Source organism: Pan paniscus, chromosome 3 (genome assembly GCF_029289425.2).
Source record: "Pan paniscus chromosome 3, NHGRI_mPanPan1-v2.0_pri, whole genome shotgun sequence".
In the NCBI taxonomy this organism is placed as follows: Eukaryota; Metazoa; Chordata; class Mammalia; order Primates; family Hominidae; genus Pan; species Pan paniscus.
This window is the reverse complement of record NC_073252.2, coordinates 167,330,474-167,351,181: the sequence shown is the minus strand read 5'-3', so window position 1 is coordinate 167,351,181 and position 20,708 is coordinate 167,330,474. Positions and strand designations below refer to the sequence as shown.

The 20,708-nt window shown below is 38.5% G+C and overlaps 1 protein-coding gene across 14 annotated transcripts in view; it reads left to right on the top strand.

Moving 5' to 3' along the window:
* The window catches only part of NEK1 (NIMA related kinase 1), a 214,055-nt gene that overhangs the window by 37,770 nt on the left and 155,577 nt on the right, over positions 1 to 20,708 (top strand). For 13 of the 14 annotated variants that reach the window (XM_057302209.2, XM_063603986.1, XM_055111995.2 and 10 more), the window contains 4 exons: positions 14,608 to 14,667; positions 14,913 to 14,972; positions 15,067 to 15,117; positions 15,250 to 15,324. In XM_057302209.2, coding sequence (XP_057158192.2) covers positions 14,608 to 14,667; positions 14,913 to 14,972; positions 15,067 to 15,117; positions 15,250 to 15,324 — 246 coding nt within the window. Of the gene's footprint in view, positions 1 to 14,607; positions 14,668 to 14,912; positions 14,973 to 15,066; positions 15,118 to 15,249; positions 15,325 to 15,673; positions 20,693 to 20,708 lie in introns of those variants that run through there. The other variant, XM_057302210.2, reaches the window with a different exon arrangement.

The following is a 20,708-nucleotide window of genomic DNA, read 5'->3' as shown; positions in this document are numbered from 1 at the left end:
TATATTAAGTAATATAATTAGTGTAATAAAAAGCGAGTGACATTATAAATGAAATAACTTTTGAGCAACCTAAGCAGAGCCATTTGTTTTTGTGCATAAATGAAATAAATACCTATGACATTCTTGATAAAAATCTGGAAATATTTGGTATTTGAGAATTCACAGTCAGATAAACAGAATCATAGAGCTGGAAGGAATGTGATCATATAATCTACTCTGTCATATTTCAGATGAAAAATGAAGACCTGTAGAATTTAAGCGACATGCCCAAGAACACAGTGATAGTTGCAGGAATTTGACATTTTCTTTATGTCAGTAGCTGCATGCTTTGGTATATGGAGCTTGTTTCATTTTGGATTACATACACATACATATACATATACACAGCCTTAGATATGTATGTATACACACTGCTGTAAGATAAACTTTATATAGTAGGAATGATCAGTCACTTTGTTTAAAATCTATCATAGGTCAGGTGTGGTGGTTCACGCCTGTAATCCCAGCACTTTGGGAGGTCAAGGCGGGTGGGTCACTTGGGGTCAGGAGTTCCAGACCAGCCTGGCCAACATGGTGAAACCCTTTCTCTACTAAAAATACAAAAATTAGCCAGGTGTGGTGGCGCACACGTATAGTCCCAGCTACTCAGGAGTCTGAAGTGGGAGAATCACTTGAACCGGGGAGGCGGAGGTTGCAGTGAGCCAAAGAGTGCGCCACTGCACTACAGCCTGGGTGACCATGAGATTCTGTTTCAAAAAAAAAAAACAAAAAAGAAATTTAGAAAAATTATAATAAACAATAAAATGAGAGATTGTAAAAAAAAATTTTTTTTTTAAAGCATGCAGTAATAGCAGATACAGGAAGCAGCTGCTATTCCTAGTGCTGAGGCAGAGTACCCAAAGAAGACACAAATTTTTAAAGAAACCCTAACCCCATCGCGAAGGCTGAGATTCAGACCTTACTGGGTAGGTATGGCAGTAGCTCACTCGATGGCCCCACAGTCTGGGGCTGGCAAAGAGGAAAGTGTCCACTGTGGAGCTGACGAAACTCCCTGCGAAACTGCCTGGAGTGTCAGTAGAATGTACTGGGAAGCCACTTGAGGAGCCGTTGAACTCCCTGGGAAGCCTGCTGGGGTGCCAGTGGAACTTATCTGGTGCTGCTCTAGCTGGGATGCTGGCTGAGGCACCAGCAGAATTCTGTGGGAAGCTCTTCTTGCAGGTGCCGCTGAAACTCACAGGGAAGCTGGTAGGGGCACTGGCCAAACACTCCTGGAAGGTGCCCGTAGGGGTGAGTGCTGCTGTTTGTCCCACTTGCTGCAGTAACAGGAAGAAAGGAAACACACTAATCAGGAAGAGAAGCTTCTGCCTTTGCAGTGACCCTCTCAGTTTTACTGACAAAGCTTAATATTGTGTTAGCAATCAAAGAAGAAATGTTTACAACGTCCAGCTCTAGCATCACAAGCTGGACAATGAAGAGTAGATTTGGAGCTGAGGGGCAATATGATAACTGGCCTGCTGGTTTTATCTATCTTTAAAAAGATGTATTCAAACCTAAGTGGGCCAATTCCATCTTATCGTTTTATCTCTCTTTACTTCAGTCACCACAGGAAGCCTAGGACTCCAGCTTTCCCTCACTGCCTAGACTCTCCTATTGCTGTAAGACTCTGGTCATACTCTGATCTGCCCCCACCCCTGCATAGTTTTCTATAGGTTGGTGCAAAAGTAATTGGGGTTTTTGTCATTGAAAGCAAAACCGCCATTACTTTTGCACCAACCTGTAATCTCTTCCAGAAAACTCTCTTATAGTACATTCTTGGCAAAATCCACTGTATTTTAAACTTCTAAAGATGTCTTCACCTTTTTTGCTTGAAAACCTGGTTTGTCCCTGAACACACTGTTGTGCAGCTCTCTTACATGCTGGCTGTTTTCTCTAATCCCTTAATATTATTGGGTCTAGAGGTAGGATGAAGGAAATGTTTCCCTTGCTTCTCATTGCCAGACTCTCCCTGCTGCCTGATCCTGCCATTCTCCTCATCCCTCTACCTTGATGCTTTTGCTACCAGACTGTATCACCTACTGCTCTTCTGTGTTAAGATCATCTGTAGACACTTGTCTTTTTTTTTTTTTTTCTTTTGAGGTGGAGTCTCCCTCTGTCGCCCAGGCTGGAGTGCAGTGGCACAATCTCAGCTCATTGCAAGCTCCGCCTCGCGGGTTCACGCCATTCTCCTGCCTCAGCCTCCCGAGTAGCTGGGACTATGGGACTACAGGCGCCCGCCACCACACCCAGCTAATTTTGTTTTTGTATTTTTATTAGAGACGGGGTTTCACCATGTTAGCCAGGATGGTCTCGATCTCCTGACCCCATGATCCGCCCGCCTTGGCCTCCCAAAGCGCTGGGATTACAGGCATGAGCCACCACGCCCCGCCAACCGTTGTCTTTTGAAGAGTTTAACACCTGACTCACTGTCACTCCTTCCAATATTGTCATAATTCTTTACAGTTTTAGTATAAAAAAAGATGATACTTCCTATAGAACATGGCCTTTTGTTTTCATTTTCTTTCTTTCTCTTTTCTTTTCTTTTTGAGAAAGAGTCTTGCTCTGTTGCCCAGGCTAGAGGACAGTAGTGCGGTCATGGCTCACTGCTGCCTTCACTTCCTGAGCTCAAGCAATCCACCTCCTCAACTTCCTGAGTAGCTGAACCACAGGCAAGTGCCACTACACCCAGCTAATTTTTTATTTTTTGTAGTGGTGGGGTTGCACTATGTTACCCAGGCTTGTCTCAAACTCCTGGGCTCAAGCAATGCTCTTGCCTTGGCTGCCCAAAGTGCTGGGATTACAGGCATGAGCCACCGTGCCTGGCTTATTTTCTTGATCATTCTCTTTCAAATATCTTGTCTCCCACTTTAACTTGAAACTCTCACCTATGGCCATGCCATTAAAATTTTTATTATCAATAATAACAACTCTTTCTTAGCCTCATTTATAATCATCCCGTTCCCTGATCACCACTTCCTGTGTTTCTAGCTTACTTCTTTAGGAGTCTGCCTCCAAAACGTCTGTCCCATTTGGATCCATGAATCCTAATAACTTCCTTTATTCCCCCTCTTTGTTTCTATTTTCCTTACCTGGCTTAAATTCCATATTCATTTATAATAATTTCCAAATGGTCAGCTCTCTTGCCCTCTCTTCCATTATTACCAATAACCAAAAAACTTAACTTTGTGAAATCCAACTCTCCACTTCATTTGTGCCTGAAGCTGGTCAGTGGAATATGGCTGGAGAAAGCATATGACTATTGTAACTAGTCTAACTTTCAATATGTAACCAACAATATCAAATTAGCACCTTCTGGTCACCCTATTATATTTCCTCAGTGTATTTACTCTTCTACTTCCTAGGTGATTATTTTTTACCTTCTCTTTGCTTTTCACAAGGACCAATATTTTCTTCCTACTTCACTGAGAAAATAGAAGCAATTGGAAGAAAACTTTCCCACAATTACTTCTGCTAGTCAGTCTTACCTGTTGGCAAATATTTTACCTTTCTTCCTTTTACTTCGGATGACCTGTTTCTGTTCCCAGTTAGGATCAACTCAATCATTTGCATACTGTGATTCTTTTTTGCCTGCTAAAGGACTTTGCGCTCTCTCCTGCATCATTATAGTTTTTTCTCTCTACTGAATCATTCATGTTAGCAAACAAATATCCTATATCTTAAGTCTTTTTAAAAAGGAACTTTCCCTTATGTCCTTCCAACTACCTCTCTATATTTCTGGTCCCTTTAACAACAAAACTTTCCCAAAAGATTGTCTATACTGTCTCCAGTTCATTTCATTTTGAACCCACTTCACTCATGGCTTTCTTTGTCACAGCTGTTATGAAACAGCTGTTGTGAAATGGCTCCTGATGTCTATATAAATTAAATCCATGGGTCATTTTTCTTCTTCCTTGACCTCAGTTTTTGACTCACTTGATTGCCCCCTCCTTCTTGAAATATTTTCTTCATTTGAGTCCCTGGTATTACATTCTTCTGGTTTTCTTCCTACCTCATTGACTGCTGCTTCTCAGCCTCCTTTGCAAGTTCCTCCTCACCTCCAGGGCTTTTAAATGCTGAGGTGCTCAAGGTCTCAGGCCTCAGATATCTTCTTTTTTGTATCCATACGAACTTTCTAATGGATAACATCTATAAGCTGACTCTCAAATTTGTATCTCCAACTTGGACTCCTTTCCTGAACTGGAGACTGATACCTGTCTTTACATCTCCAGCTGTGTTTCTAATAGACATCTCAAAATTACCATATATAAAAATGAACTCTTGATTTCATTTTCTCTCCAAATTGATCTTACTTATTTCAGTAAATGGGAACTCTGCCCTTCCATTTGTTCTCATCTTCCATATTGGAGTCATTATTGACTACTCTTTCTACGTCATATCCTGTCAATTGTGACTTCAAAATATATTCACGGTCTGACTACTTCTCCTTATTTTTACCACCATATTAGTCCTAGCCACCCTCACTTTCCACCAGGGTTATAATAATCTCATGATTAGTCTAACTGCTTTCAGACTTACCCTCTTAGTCTGTTCTCATGTGAGCAGCCCAAATGTTCCTTTTATGATGGAAGTCAGATCGTTACACTCTCCTGCTTGAAACTTTTCAGTGTCTTTTCATCCCACTCAGTAAAAGCCAGGGTCGGCCGGGCCCGGTGGCTCCTGCCTGTAATCCCAGCACTTTGGGAGGTGGGCCTTGTGACCTTGATCTCACGATGTCAAGAGATTGAGACCATCATGGCCAACATGGTGAAACCCCTTCTCTACTAAAAATACAAAAAAAAAAAAAAAAAAAATTAGCCGGGCATGGTGGTGTGTGCCTGTAGTCCCAGCTACTCAGGAGGCTGAGGCAGGAGAATTGCTTGAACCTGAGAGGCAGAGGTTGCAGTGAGCTGAGATCATGCCACTGCCCTCCAGCCTGGAGACAGAGTGAGACTTGGTTTCAAGAAAAAAAAGCAAGCCAGAGTCTTTACAACTGTCTACGAAGCCCCCGACAGCCTCATTACCTTTCCAAGTCTCATTTGCTACTCTTCCCTTGCTAGTCCCAGTACAGCCTTGCCAAACCTGTTGTCCTTAAACATGCCAAGTACTTACCTGCAAAAACAAGTTTGTACTTGCTGCTGTCTTGTCTTTGAGGTCTGTGCTCAAAACTTGCTTTATGAATAGAGCCTTTCTTGATCACACTATATCAAGTAATAACCATCCCTCTACGCCATTCCCACGTTTCTACTCTACTTTACTCTGCTTTGTTTTTCTCCACAATGTTATCACTTTCTAATCTATTTTCAATTAGTTTATTACCAGTTTCCTCCATTACAGTGCAGAAATTCATGAGGGTAGGGATTTTTGTTGTTGTTCACTAGTTCCTGGCAAATAGTTCCTGGCCTCAAGTAATCCACCTACCTTGGCCTCCCAAAGTTCTGGGATTACAGGTATGAGCCACCGCAACCAGGCTAAGCTTTTATTCTTTTTATTTATTTATTTATTTATTATTTTTATTTTTTTATTGATCATTCTTGGGTGTTTCTCGCAGAGGGGGATTTGGCAGGGTCATAGGACAATAGTGGAGGGAAGGTCAGCAGATAAACAAGTGAACAAAGGTCTCTGGTTTTCCTAGGCAGAGGACCCTGCGGCCTTCCGCAGTGTTTGTGTCCCTGGGTACTTGAGATTAGGGAGTGGTGATGACTCTTAATGAGCTTGCTGCCTTCAAGCATCTGTTTAACAAAGCACATCTTGCACCGCCCTTAATCCATTTAACCCTGAGTGGACACAGCACATGTTTCAGAGAGCACTGGGTTGGGGGTAAGGTCACAGATCAACAGGATCCCAAGGCAGAAGAATTTGTTCTTAGTACAGAGCAAAATGAAAAGTCTCCCATGTCTACTTCTTTCTACACAGACACGGCAACCATCCGATTTCTCAATCTTTTCCCCACCTTTCCCCCCTTTCTATTCCACAAAACCGCCACTGTCATCATGGCCGGTTCTCAATGAGCCGCTGGGCACACCTCCCAGACGGGGTGGTGGCTGGGCAGAGGGGCTCCTCACTTCCCAGCAGGGGCGGCCGGGCAGAGGCGCCCCTCACCTCCCGGACGGGGCGGCTGGCTGGGCGGGGGGCTGACCCCCCCCACCTCCCTCCCGGACGGGGCAGCTGGCCGGGCGGGGGGCTGACCCCCCCACCTCCCTCCCGGACGGGTATGCTGGCCGGGCGGGGGGCTGACCCCCCCACCTCCCTCCCGGACGGGGCGGCTGGCCGGGCGGGGGGCTGACCCCCCCCACCTCCCTCCCGGACGGGGCGGCTGGCCGGGCGGGGGGCTGACCCCCCCACCTCCCTCCCGGAGGGGTGGCTGACCGGGCGGGGGGCTGACACCCCCACCTCCCTCGCGGACTGGGCGGCTGGCCTGGCGGGGGCTGACCCCCACCTCCCTCCCGGACGGGGTGGCTGCCAGGCGGAGATGCTCCTCACTTCCCAGACGGGGTGGCTGCTGGGCGGAGGGGCTCCTCACTTCTCAGACGGGGCGGCTGCTGGGCGGAGGGGCTCCTCACTTCTCAGACGGGGCAGTTGCCAGGCAGAGGGTCTCCTCACTTCTCAGACAGGGCGGCCAGGCAGAGATGCTCCTCACCTCCCAGACGGGGTCGCGGCCGGGCAGAGGCGCTCCTCACATCCCAGACGGGGCGGTGGGGCAGAGGCGCTCCCCACATCTCAGACGATGGGCAGCCGGGCAGAGACGCTCCTCACTTCCTAGATGGGATGGCGGCCGGGAAGAGGCGCTCCTCACTTTCCAGACTGGGCAGCCAGGCAGAGGGGCTCCTCACATCCCAGACGATGGGCGGCCAGGCAGAGACGCTCCTCACTTCCCAGACAGGGTGGCGGCCGGGCAGAGGCTGCAATCTTGGCACTTTGGGAGGCCAAGGCAGGCGGCTGGGAGGTGGAGGTTGTAGCGAGCCGAGATCATGACACTGCACTCCAGCCTGGGCACCATTGAGCACTGAGTGAACGAGACTCCATCTGCAATCCCGGCACCTCGGGAGGCCGAGGCTGGCGGATCACTCGCGGTTAGGAGCTGGAGACCAGCCCAGCCAACACAGCGAAACCCCGTCTCCACCAAAAAAATACGAAAACCAGTCAGGCGTGGTGGCGCGCGCCTGCAATCGCAGGCACTCGGCAGGCTGAGGCAGGAGAGTCAGGCAGGGAGGTTGCAGTGAGCCGAGATGGCAGCAGTACAGTCCAGCTTCGGCTCGGCATCAGAGGGAGACCGTGGGGAGAGGGAGAGAGGGAGAGAGGGAAGGAGGGAGAGAGGAAGAGAGGGAGAGGGAGAGGGAGAGAGCTTTTATTCTTAATGTTTAAAAGCAGCTGCTGACGATATCCCAGTTACTCTTATTTGATCATTACACATTGTATGCATGTGTCAGAATATCACATCTATCCCATAAATATGTACAATTGTTATGTATCCATTTTTAAAAATAAAATCTAATGTAAAAAAACTACTTCAGGTTGAGGTAATGAAAAGGAAGCTCTAGAACGTTTGAAATTGATTCTGTACATACATATCTAATTCTTGAAATAGAGACTTTATTTCTATTAAAGTTGTTTGGTTCTTTGAAGTAATTTGAGTAGTATAACTTTGATCTGTAATTTTTTTCTGTGAAGTATGTATTTTAATAAACTTGCTATAACTTTTAGTGTACTTTTAAGAGTTTTATATAATAAAAGCGTAAAACATATCCCCAGTATTTACACACGCATTTAATTTTACTAAATTTTGTTGTGGACCTTCCTATTTGTTTTTTGGGTTTTTTTTTTTTTTTTTTTTGAAATGGAGTTTTGCTCTTGTCCCCCAGGCTGGAGTGCAATGGCGTGATCTCGGCTCACTGCAACCTCCGCCTCCCAGGTTCAGGCAATTCTCCTGCCTCAGCCTCCCAAGTAGCTGGGATTACAGGCATGTGCCACCATGCCCGGCTAATTTTTTTGTATTTTTAGTAGAGATGGGGTTTCACCATGTTGGCCAGGCTGGCCTCGAACTCCTGACCTCAAGTGATCCACCCGGCCTCCCAAAGTGCTAGGATTACAGGCGTGAGCCACCACGTCCAGCGGGCCTTCCTATTTATATTCAAATATATATTGCCCGTATTTTTAATATAGCTCAGAAAGTTTATAGATAATTTTGTGTTCTAGTGTTTTTACTTAGTGTTATATATACTTTTTGTATATTTTTACTTGTGATTATCAGTAGTTGTATTTCATTGGTATGAAATCAGTCAGGTGGGTTGGATTCTTATAAATGTCCTTTTTTAAAAAAATTTGCCGTGGATCAAAATTTCTTTGGAAATATGTTTTATGTTTTCTGATAGAGTTCAGTGAAATATGAATTCAAAGTAAATTTATTTCATGGACCATTTTTAAGATGCTTATTTATTCTAAATGGTTTACAAATGTAATCCATTTCAATGTTTGGAATATATGCACATGGAATTCTCTGTCTTCCCATGGAATAAAACTACCATTGTGGGGGTAGAGAGAGATGGGAAGTTGGGAGTGTTTGTATCTTTATGTCATTATGTCTGTAAGGAATACACGCTCGAGTGGACTTGTAGAAGCGAGTTGCCTTATCTCTTGGCCATGTATCAGCCTGACTGAATGGAGAGATCAGAACTGTTGGTGAATCTGGATAAATGATATCATAGAAAGTCCCTAGTGTTTGGGTAGGATTGTAGCCAAGTGTATAATCTGTTTCTTCATATGACTGATAGAATCAAGTAATGTGTTGGTTTTCTTAATGTTTTCCTTATTTTCCATTAATATTCAGTATATAAAAGCAGCATGCTTTGGAATTTTCAGATTTCAGTTAATAATATTCTGAATAATGTCTCTACTATCAAATATTCTGAATCATAGGCAAATGATTCAGATGGTAGTTATAAATGTTTTGAATTTCAGGCAGAGTCGTTGCCCTCAAACTTCATCAGGCAGACAAGTATGGTCTGAGCTAGACCATTGAGAACTAAATAATAATCAGCCCTTGAAGTATTATATAGCTTATTTTAAAAACATTTCACTGGCTGGGCGCAGTGCCTCATGCCTGTAATCCCAGCACTTTGGGAGGCCGAGGCAGGTGGATCACTTGAGGTCAGGAGACCTGCCTAACCAACATGGTAAAACCCTGTCTCTAGTAAAAATACAAAAATTAGCCAGGCATGGTGACATGTGCTTGTAATCCGGCTACTTTTGAGACTGAGGCAGAAGAATCACTTGAACCTGGGAGGTGGAGGTTGCAGTGAGCAGAGATGGTGCCATTACACTCCAGCCCAGGTGACAGAGCGAGACTCTGTCTCAAAAAAAAAAAAAAAAATTTTTTTTTTCACTTAAAACTAAGTTTCTGTGAACAACAATGTGAAAGTATTTAATGCCACAGAACTGCACACTTAAAAATGGTTAAAATGATAAATTTTGTTTTATGTATTTTACCACAATGAAAGAAAAACATTTGAAGAAAAGAAAAAGTAAGTAGGAAAAAAAAGAAACGGCAGTCGATTGTGTGGAAAGTTTTTCAAATCTTCTAACAAAAGAATTAAAAGAAAATAAACCCCAGATTTCTGAAGTGTTTTAAATATGATTTTTGCATGATTGTAAAAATAGGTTTTTCCCTTGATTTTTTTTTTTTCGAGACAGGACCTTCACTACACTCAAGCCATAGTGCAGCGGTGCAATCTTGGCTCACTACAACCTCCACCTCCCAGGCTCAAGCAATCACCTCAGCCTCCCAAGTAGCTGGGACTACATGTGCATACTACCACACCCAGCTATTTTTTGTAGAGACGGGGTCTTGCCATGTTGTTCAAGCTATTGTCAAACTCCTGGGCTCAAGTGATCCACCCACCTCGGCCTCCCAAAGTGCTGGGATTACAGGCATGAGCCACCACACACGGCCTTTCCCTTGATTTTTTTTTTAATCTCATTTTTTTAAAAGACTTCTTTTCCCCCTGGAAATTAAAGCATCTTTTAGGTTGAAATGCACAATGGCCTGTTAGAATTTTTAACTTCAAGCCTGAAAAAGGAAAGCTTTAACCACTTAAGATACTGTCATGTTTTAATTGCACAAATTTAAGCTAATGTGCATTAAGTTGTTATTATTCAACCTGTCCACAAAATATTCATGTATTGTGAGACTTTTTTTTGCTCCAGTTCCTGTAAGTCATAGGTTTTTTTTTTAAAGGCTCTGTTAAAGCAAAGGAGTGGCCATTAAGCCACCAGAGGGAGCTCCTTGAATATATTATGTTACTTCAGTACTTTGGCTGTGATTTTTAAAAAGAACACAAACAGTTCTCTCAGTGTGGATGTTTTGTGTTTCGTATTATTCTCTTCACTATAGAAATAGTGTTCTGAAAATACCTATGTGATCTTAGAGGAACAGCTTAGTATTTTCATTTCATAAATATTTGAATATCTTATATGTAAGGCAATATGAACCATTAGAAGATGAATATAATCTTGACCTTTATGTAACTTACCCAAGAGTATATGAATATGTAAACATTCTCTTCTTATTCCACACTATTGTGTAATATATATATAATCAAGTTATTTATATTAAGTTGCTGTATTAATGTTTTTAAATTGCTTAATTGTTTGGTGTTGTAGTTCACAAATTTTGAGAATGGTGCTAGACTGGCTACTAAAGTTAACCTGTGCAGCAGGTCAAAATATGGAATGTAGGGCTCTATGTCCAAAGATTATGATTTAGTAACTCTTGGGATATGTATTTCTAAAAAATAGCTTTATTGAGATATAATTCACATACTATACGTAATTCAGCCATTAAAAGTTTTCAATTAAATGGTTTTATGTATTTATAGAGTTGCATAACGATCTGCACAATCAATTTTAGAACATTTTTATCACCCCAAGGGAAATCCTTTTTCCATTAGCAGCCACTCCCCATTCTTCCCCCAACCCCGCAGCCCTAGGCAGCCTCTAATCTACTTTCTGTTTCTATACAGGTTTGCTTAATCTGAACATTTTATATAAATGGAATCATATAGTATGTGGTCTTTTGTGACTGGCTGCTTTAACTCAGCATAATGTTTTCACAGTTGATCGATGTTGTAGCATGTATCAGTACTTCATTTTCTTTTTGTTGCCAAATATTCATTTGTATAGAAGGAATATGTATTTTTACAAAGCTTCTGGGTAACGTTCCCCACTGTTTAAATTCTGTATACATAGAACATACCTTGAAATGTTAACTGTGTTTTTGTAATGATACTATGAGGAGCATTATCTACAATTTTTATTTCTTGTTCTTCAACAATAGTGCCCCCAGAGATCTCTCATAATTATTTTAAAACAAGGGGTTGCTATCCATTAGTGGTGGCAAAAACATTCTAGTGGGCAAAGAGCAGGGAATTTTTTGTTTGTTTGTTTCAAGTGATAGAAAGTAGCAGGGTCTGCTATACATAGTGAAGGTATTTTATGAAACTTAGGGGTGTGTATGTATCTTCCTGAGTCCAGATGGGAAATATATTTCTTATTGTGGGTTGCCTTTAGAAAAAGTTTGAAAGCTAATGTTTTTTAAATATTTCAGTATTGTTTTTATCTCATCAACTCTAATGTCTTTTCTGAGGTAAAGTGGTAACGTAAATGGTTAGCTTAAATAAGAGTTGAATTGAAATAACTAGCCAAAATTAGAGGTTAGGAGTTAGGAACTAATAATACAGTGAGGGTGTGGGATAGTTCTAAGAACCCACTGCTTGGGTTATTTTGTCAGAGAGTAAATGCATTCTTTAGTTAGTCATAAGAGTGGAATCAGGTGTGAGATTTAGTACCGCTTATCACTTTGTTGCTATAGCCTTGAGTTAAAACATACCAATAAAATTGGCTTATGATCATTTAATTAAAATGCCAAAGCACATTACAAAAGACTCATTATTATCATTTATAAGTTTATTAACCCATTGGGTGGTATTACATATTTTAGATATCAGCATTTTCCTGGTCTCGTACTCAATAATATATTCATTAAAGTAAAATAGTTGTGTTTCATTAGAAAGAAATATGCAGTTTAAATTATACCATTGCTTTCTAAAGCAGAAATGTTATCCTCTTGAATTGTTTTCAGTGAAAGTAAATTTTTGTATGCCTTTCTAATTTTTTAATATATTGTGAGACATTTATTTCAAAAATGATGTGAGGGTCATGTTTATTTTGTAATATTTTGAATTTGCTTTTCAGGGTTAGAATTTTAGTGCCTATCTGTTATGGTCATTCTACATAATTTAGAAAACTGAAGCACAGGATAATATATAAAACTAATTTTATATCAATGACTTATGTTAAAATATAGCTGCTGTTAAAATGGAATTGTTAGTAGAGACAACTTTTAATGATATAATCAAATGCTGGATTATTTTACTAATAATGTAAATGACCATCAAAATATTTTTCCCAAGTAATTTTTTTAAGTAATGTCTGCTTTCCTTTGTATTGAAATCCAGTGTAGGTGAAAAATTGTACAGTATGCTTTTTAAATCTTTTTTTAAGGTGGCTGAAAAATGTAAACACTGGTACATGATAGAATAACTTAAACTTTTCTATAAATTTTTATCTTTTTTGGTATATAGAATTGTATTTAGAATTGTTTGAAAAATTGATCATACATTAGGCTTAACCTTGATTACAAAATTGTGTAGTTAACACAGGGTAAAACAAAACTGTAGATCACTTGTAAGAACATATGCAGAAATCCTGGAAAAAAGAAAAGGACTTAAAAAGGGGGAAATCAGGCATTTTATCAAAAAATAATGTAATAATTATCAAATAGGATTTATTACAGCAATACAGGGACGTTTCAACAATAGAAAACCAATTACTGTAATTTTACTGCATTAGCAGATTAGAGAAGAAAACCATATAAAAATCATCTCAGTAGATGCTGAAAATTCGGTGAAACTTAACACTAACTTTTGTTTTTAAAAGTTTGATTCAAGAAACAGAAGGTAAGTTCTAATACAGTATGTATACCTGAAACCTATGGCAGGCTTTGTACATAATGATGAAACATTGGAAGCATTATCATCAAAGTCAGGAACAAGACAGAGGGATTTGCTGTCATTGCCATCGTTAAATTATGCCAGAGGTTCTAGCTAGAGCAATTAAAAGGAAAGAAATGTAAATATTGGAAGAGGAGAGAAAACATAGACATATCATATTTACATTTGATATGATTACCTACCTAGAAAATCGTGGTGAAGCAGCATTAAACTATTAATAAATTAAATAAAGTGGCCTGATGGAAGGGCAACATGTAAAAAATAAATGATTAGAAAATAAATGGAAAGAATTACCCACAAACCCCCCAGATACTTGATTTTTTTATTTTTTTATTTTTTTTTTTGAGACAGGATCTCGCTCTGTCAGGCTGGAGTATAATGATGTGATCATGGCTCATGGTAGCCTCTACCTCCTGGGCTCAAGAGATCCTTCCACCTCAGCCTCCTGAGTAGCTGGGACAACAGGTGCGGGCCACATGCCTGGCTAATTTTTAAAAATTTTTTGTAGAGATGGGGACTCACTATGTTATCCAGGCTGGTCTCAAACTCCTAGGTTCAAGCAGTCCTCCTATCTTGGCCTCCCAAAGTGCTAGGATTACAGGTGTGAGCTACCACATCAGTCCCGCCCCCAAATACTTTAGAATAGACCTAATGAGTAAAGTATAAGATAATTGTGAAAGAAAGGAATCAAAATTAATAGAATGCTATATATCCATGAAGAAAACAGATGCAGATATAAATAATAACATGAATGAACCTTGAAAACAGTGTTGAGCAAAAGCAAGATACAAAAGAATATATATTGTATGAGTCCATTAACAACCCCAAAGTTAGGTAAACAGTATATAAAAGAAGAAATGTAAATATCTAATATATACCATTATGCATTTCATCCATGTAACCAAAAACCACTTGTACCCCTAAAGCTATTGAAATTTTAAAAATTAAAGTCATTTTATTAACACATTAATATTACATGTATGTAAAAATCATAGCTAAAATTATTGTATGTATATAGTTGAGCTGTATATATAAGTACAAAAATAATCTCTAAAGGACACTAATGAAAATATTAACAGTGGTTACCATTACTCTGGAGGTGGAGAGCAAAATAGACCCTAAATTTTTAATCTTGTTTGAATTTTATATACTGAATATATATTGTGTCACTAATTTTTTAAAAAAAATTATCTCCATCATTGGGCTTTTCAAATGATAGTCTATGATAATATTGGAAAACTTAAACATCCATACCTGAACACAAAACTGTTTAGTTGATGATTGGGGAAGGACCCTTTTCCACAGTTTCTTTGAATCTAATGTTTCTCTTTGTTTAACAGCATATCAAAGACTACGAGTTTTTTTTTTTTTAAGATAATGTAATTTGGAAGAGAGTTATGGAAGTATTGACTTTACCTTTTTCTTATTTTAAATTTCTGTAAATTTGGGATTTTCAAATAAGTGCCTCAAAATCTTTATTTAATTTGTAGTTTTACTTTTTGTCCAGGCCCATCAAACTCCAGAGAAGAGAGTGAATACTGGAGAAGAAAGGAGGAAAATATCTGAGGTATAAAGACATCTGTCTGGTTATTTTAAAGCTTTGCAAACATAATTTTAAAGAAGAAACAAAATCTTACTATAAAGCCTCCAAACCTTTCCTTATTTCTTTCAAACGAATACCTATAACTTCTTTTTTTTTAAAAAAAAAAAACCTCATTGAACATACCTCTGCCATTGGTGTACTAACTTTCCTGATGAAACTAGAAAAAACAGGAATTATTATTGATTAAAATGTTCTTTTTTTTATTTAAGGAAGCAGCAAGAAAGAGAAGGCTGGAATTTATTGAAAAAGAAAAGAAACAAAAGGATCAGGTAGTTTTTTGCTCTTGTTTTTCTACCTTTGGCAAGTTGTTAAGTGATAATAGGTTCAAGAGTTGTAAGAAGCTTGTCTTTAAAATTGTTACAGATTATTAGTTTAATGAAGGCTGAACAAATGAAAAGGCAAGAAAAGGAAAGGGTAAGAGGATAATCTATTAAATATACTTTTTTCTTAAGGAATACACTGATTTTCAGTTTATTGCTAAATGTATTATGTGTATTTTATATAAAATACTTGAAATGGTGTTTTGTTTATTTCTTTTCCCCAAAGTTGGAAAGAATAAATAGGGCCAGGGAACAAGGATGGAGAAATGTGCTAAGTGCTGGTGGAAGTGGTGAAGTAAAGGTAGGCATTTTATACCAATATGGTTATACTACCATTTTCCCCTTCAGTTCCACCTTGTTCTATAAAATGCATGTACCTGGGATTTTCTTTCTTTCTTTAGTGTACAATTAATTTTTACCTAGAATTCTTTAACATTTATTATGAATACTTAGCTTTCCTGCATGTATCTGATATGTAACTTGTGTTGCTGTTATGTGACTGTACTCAAAATTGCTTTAAAAGTTTTTTGTGAAGACTATAACATTATTCCTGTCAAGAATTTTTGAAAATTATATACATTTTTAAATTTTTTAAAATTTTAAAAAATTCGTGACACTGCAGCCTAAAATCGTTCTGTAATTTCATGTAGCCTTGAAGATTAAGTTCTCAGAAGACGCTTCTTAATCTGATCCCTGTTGTCTCTCCAACTTCATCACCATCCATTCCCTACCACATACTGTATGCTCTATTCATGCTGAAGTGAAGACCATATTTGTAGTTTCATTACTATATGTAGTTTGCCAAATCTCTTTGTCTTTGCACTTGTGTTTCCTTTTACTTAATAGCACTCTCCATCCCTCCTCACCCTCACCCCCCACCTCCATCCATTTAGCTAAATAACCAGTTACATAGATGAGTTAATCTAAACATTCCTTCTGGGTAGATCCACGCTATTTAACCTTGGGCACGTTACTGAACTTTTCTGAGCTTTGGTTTCTTGATTTAAAAAAAAAAAAAAAAAAGTTTTTTTCCAAGAACAGTGCCTGGAACCTGTCTGGCAAGGGCTTCTATAGTAATTTCCCTTTCCTTTCTTTGTTCTGCCAGTCTGAATCTTATACTTCCTCTTTTATTCATACAGCATCCTATACATATCTCTATTTGTAGTTGGTAGAATTCTGAGATGGTCTCCAAGATTCTCAACCGCGGTATACACACCTTGTGTTATTCCATTCCCTTGAGTATAAGTGGTACCTGTAAATACTGTAGTATAGCAGCTCACTTGATTAGGTTATGTTATATGGCAAGTGGTGATGGGATGGTCCCTCCCAGAGTTACGTTAACATATAAGACTCCTTCATAGCTGACTGGAAGGGGAAAAGAAATTAGAGAGAGAGAATTCTGCTCACCTGGAAGATAGTAAACATTCATGTGGCAAAACAGTAGAGATGACCTCTACAAGTAGTGGTCTCTAATGGGCAACTAGCAAGAAAATTGTGGTCCTAGTCATACAGCCACAAGGAAATTAATTCTGCCAAGAACCAGTTAACTTGGAAGAGATCCTGAGTCTCAGAATTGTAACCCTGGCTGACACCTTGATTTCTGCCTGGTGAGATCCTGAGGAGGGGACCCAGCTAAATGCACCCAGATTCCTGAGCCAGGGGAACTGAGATTATAAATAGATATTGTTTTAAGCTGCTAAATTTGTGATAATTTGTTATACAGCAATAGAAGATGAATGCACTAATTTGTATCATTGAATAAACTGTAAGTCAATACATCTTTTTATTTTTTTGAGATGGAGTTTCGCTCTTGTTACCCAGGCTGGAGTGCAATGGCACGATCTCAGCTCACTGCAACCTCTGCCTCCCGGGTTCAAGCGATCCTCCTGCCTCAGCCTCCGGAGTAGCTGGGATTACAGGCATGCACCACCACGCCCAGCTAATTTTGTATTTTTAGTAGAGACGGGGTTTCTGCATGTTGGTCAGGCTGGTCTCGAACTCCCGACCTCAGGTGACCTGCCTGCCTCGGCCTCCCAAAGTGCTGGGATTACAGGCGTGAGTCACCGTGCCCAGCCTAAGTCAATACATCTTCAAACTATAAGTTTCACTCATGTACACCCATTAATCTTGATATTTAGATGTACAATAGATACTTGTCAAATTGGATCCATTATAATTCTTGGTTTTTTTTCCCCAAAAGTTATAATTTGAATAAAAGTTTGTTTTATCTAGACATATACATTCTGCCCTGGATTTATAGATTTGTTTTTCAGTCTCTTGAGGTGCAGAAGTTCTTCATATCATAGTAATAATTCATTAAGAGTAACTTTTTCCAAATTTGTATTGATATAGATTATACAGTGTTTTTAGTAGTATAATTTTATCTTACCTTTAAGTAGAACTTATTACCTCCTGAATGATCAGGAATGACTTAGAATCTGGTCCATTCTAAAATAACTAACCTCACATCTTACCCGATTGGAAAGAGAAAGCTTGTCAACTTGTACTCCTTCAGATCTCAAGCATTTTTTTATCAAGTCCGTGATTAGCACTGAAGTTTTGATGATTTATTCTTCTCCCTTTTGTGTAATAAAGTGCTTTTTCCTATGATGTCTAATACAGTATTAATCAGTTTTATTAATGTTTAATAACTGAGACAATTTTCAAGTTACATACTGTGTACTGAATAGATTTCTGCATCACTTTATAAACTTCTGTAATGCTTTCATTGAAGATTAATAAAACAATTTATTTTCCATGATTTAAAGGAAATTCTATGTTAGTTTCTATATTTATTCCTCATTGAATTTGAAATATTTTAACTTGTTAGGCTGTTTGATTTCTACATAGTTGATAAGGACCTGGAGGCTCAATATAATATGAATCAAATTAAGGAGATTCCCCAAAAGAAAGATAAAACTAAAACTAAAGTATTTCAAAATTAATACTATTATTACGTACTTCTAAATAAGAGGCATTTTTATTCATAGTATAAATATCCAATGTAAATGTTTTTGATTATTTAGTATCTGCAAAATCTGGACCTTCTTTGTTTTATCCATTTTTAATGTGTCTTTTATGAATGTGTTTTTAGAAAAATTATATATTCCACATGTATGGTTATATGGTGATTATAATATGGAAGAGGTGTATCTCTTGTTTGAAAATATATTGGAATACCATTTGGCAGTAAAAAGAATAGCCTGTTTATACATGCAACACCATGGATCAATCTTAAAAACCTGTGAGTGAAAGAAACCAGATAAAAGAGTACATATTTATGATTTTATTTACATGACATAATGGGAAAGGCAAATCCAACCTGTAGTGACGGAAAGCAGATCAGTGGTTGCTGACAGTGCGAGCATTTACTGCAGAAGAACACAAGGGAACTTTCTGGGGTAATGGATATGCTTTTGATTGTAGTAGTGGTTATGTGAGTGTCTACATTTGTCAGAATTCAGCCTGTGCTTACAATTGGTGAATTTTTATTGTACATAAATTATGTCTCAAACAAACATATTTCATCAGTATTCTCATATAGTATTTTCAACATTATTTTGAGTATGAGCATCTTCTGAGATGTTTACATACTTTTGTTTTTGCTAAAGAGAAATGGAGCACTCAGTCAAGTTAAGATGATATTAGCATTGGGCTAAATTCAAAGAGTAACCAGTTTCATAGGAAATATGACCACCTTATAACTGAATTCTGATTCTTGACTTCAGATGTACATTTTGAGGATGTATGTAAGGACCACCTTGATGGAAGACAAATTTTGTCTTATTGGGTTACACTGAAGTTTCTTTTATTGGATTCTGACATTTTTCTTTGTTTCTTTTATTATTATTTTATTTATTTACTTATTTTTTGAGATAGGATCTCACTGTGTCACCCAAGCTAGATTGCAGTGGTGGGATCATGACTCACTGTAGCCTTGACCTCCTGAGTTCAAGCGATCTTGCCATCTCAGCCTCCTGAGTAGCTGGGACTACAGACACATGCCACTGCGCCCGGCTAATTTTTTGTATTTGCAGGGATGTTGTTTCGCCAATTTGCCCAGGCTAGTCTCGAACTCCTGAGCTCAAGCGATCCGCCCACCTCAGCCTCCCAAAGTGCTGGGATTACAGGCATGTGCCACCATGCCTGGCCTTTGTTTCTTTTTTTAACCAGGCATTTTCCTTAAGATGTTTTCACCTGGAAGTTTTCCCTTTTTTACTCTCATTATTGTGGCTTCTGTTCTCATCACTTCACACACTCAGAAAATGGTTTTTTTAAAGGCTTCCACTCAGCCTTAGTCATATCTGGTGGTCTTATTCTCAGATAAGAAAAGTTAAAATAAGTTGACCTTTGCATTTGAGGTTATTGATTTCTTCTTAATGAAATTCTTTCACCATGACTTCTGTAGCATTATACAGTTTTTATTTACTTTTACCCTTATCCTTTTCTGACATCTCTATTTTTTACTACGAGTTTTCCATGTGGTTGAGTTCTTATGTCTCTGTGGTTGAGTCTTTAAGTCTTTGCCTTTATCCTTTGTCATTCCTGCAGAGAATCCAAACTTCCTTCAGCAGTTACTTTTTCATTGATTGCCTTTCTTGGCTTTCCAGGCTTCTTGGCTTGGTGTCAGGGCAGCAACATCCTTCTAATTAATTCCTCTGCCTTACTTTCTTATTTCTGCTTACCATGCATAATATTGACTTACTGACCTTTAAAACTCTGTTGATATACTACTGCTGCTAGAAACTTTATAAATCCTTTCTATTGTTATTTATTATTTGACTGCAAACACCAATGGCAGATAGCATTTAGCATTTAGCTATACCAAGCTTTTATAGCCAAACTTAATACTTTGCCTTCCTTGTATTTGTCATCATACTTCCTTCCTCTTCCACCTTCCATACCTAAATATATACATACATTGATTATTTTTACTTTAATGCCTTGGCTCATATTTACTCTCCTTACATTGCTATCAAGACCAGATTAAACAATATCTCTCCCCAAGGCCTTTTTTCTAAATAAGGATTTTACTGTTGATTTTTTTTTTTTTACTGCTTTGTGGATTTGCTCAGCTACTTTGAAATCTCTCTGTTGTCACTTGTTTACCATAGAATTGAACGTTTTTCTAGTTTTGTGCTATTTTTCCCAACTTACTTGGAAACTAAAGATAGATATGACTTTTTGCCTCTTTTATATACATATAGAACATGTTTTAATAATGTTTATACCTTCATATCTGCTTGGTGAATTTAAGGATTTGGGGTATATTAAAAGCCATATGCAGATGTTTTTGTTAAATATAATTCTGAGTGTTATATAAAAGGAGGCTCTCATAAGCTATACATAAACAATGGAACAGAATTACATGAAATGTATATTGGAAGCTTGTTTCAAAACCTGTTAATTAAGATCAAATTTTTCCATATTTACATGAAATTAGTGTCATTTTGCTGTTTTGTCAATTGCTGTTTTGTAATTTGTCAATTACAAAATATACTGCTTTTTGGTTGTTAATAGTTATAATAGGAAAACATTTTGCTTTAGGCTTTATGTTTGTTAGTATGTTCATATTAAGTAATTACTTTTTTAAAGTGAAGCATTGAAATTTACTTTTTCTTTTGAGACTAGTACAGGCCTGTTAGGCCTTATAAGATAAACATGTGAGAGCTCTTTGTTTAATCC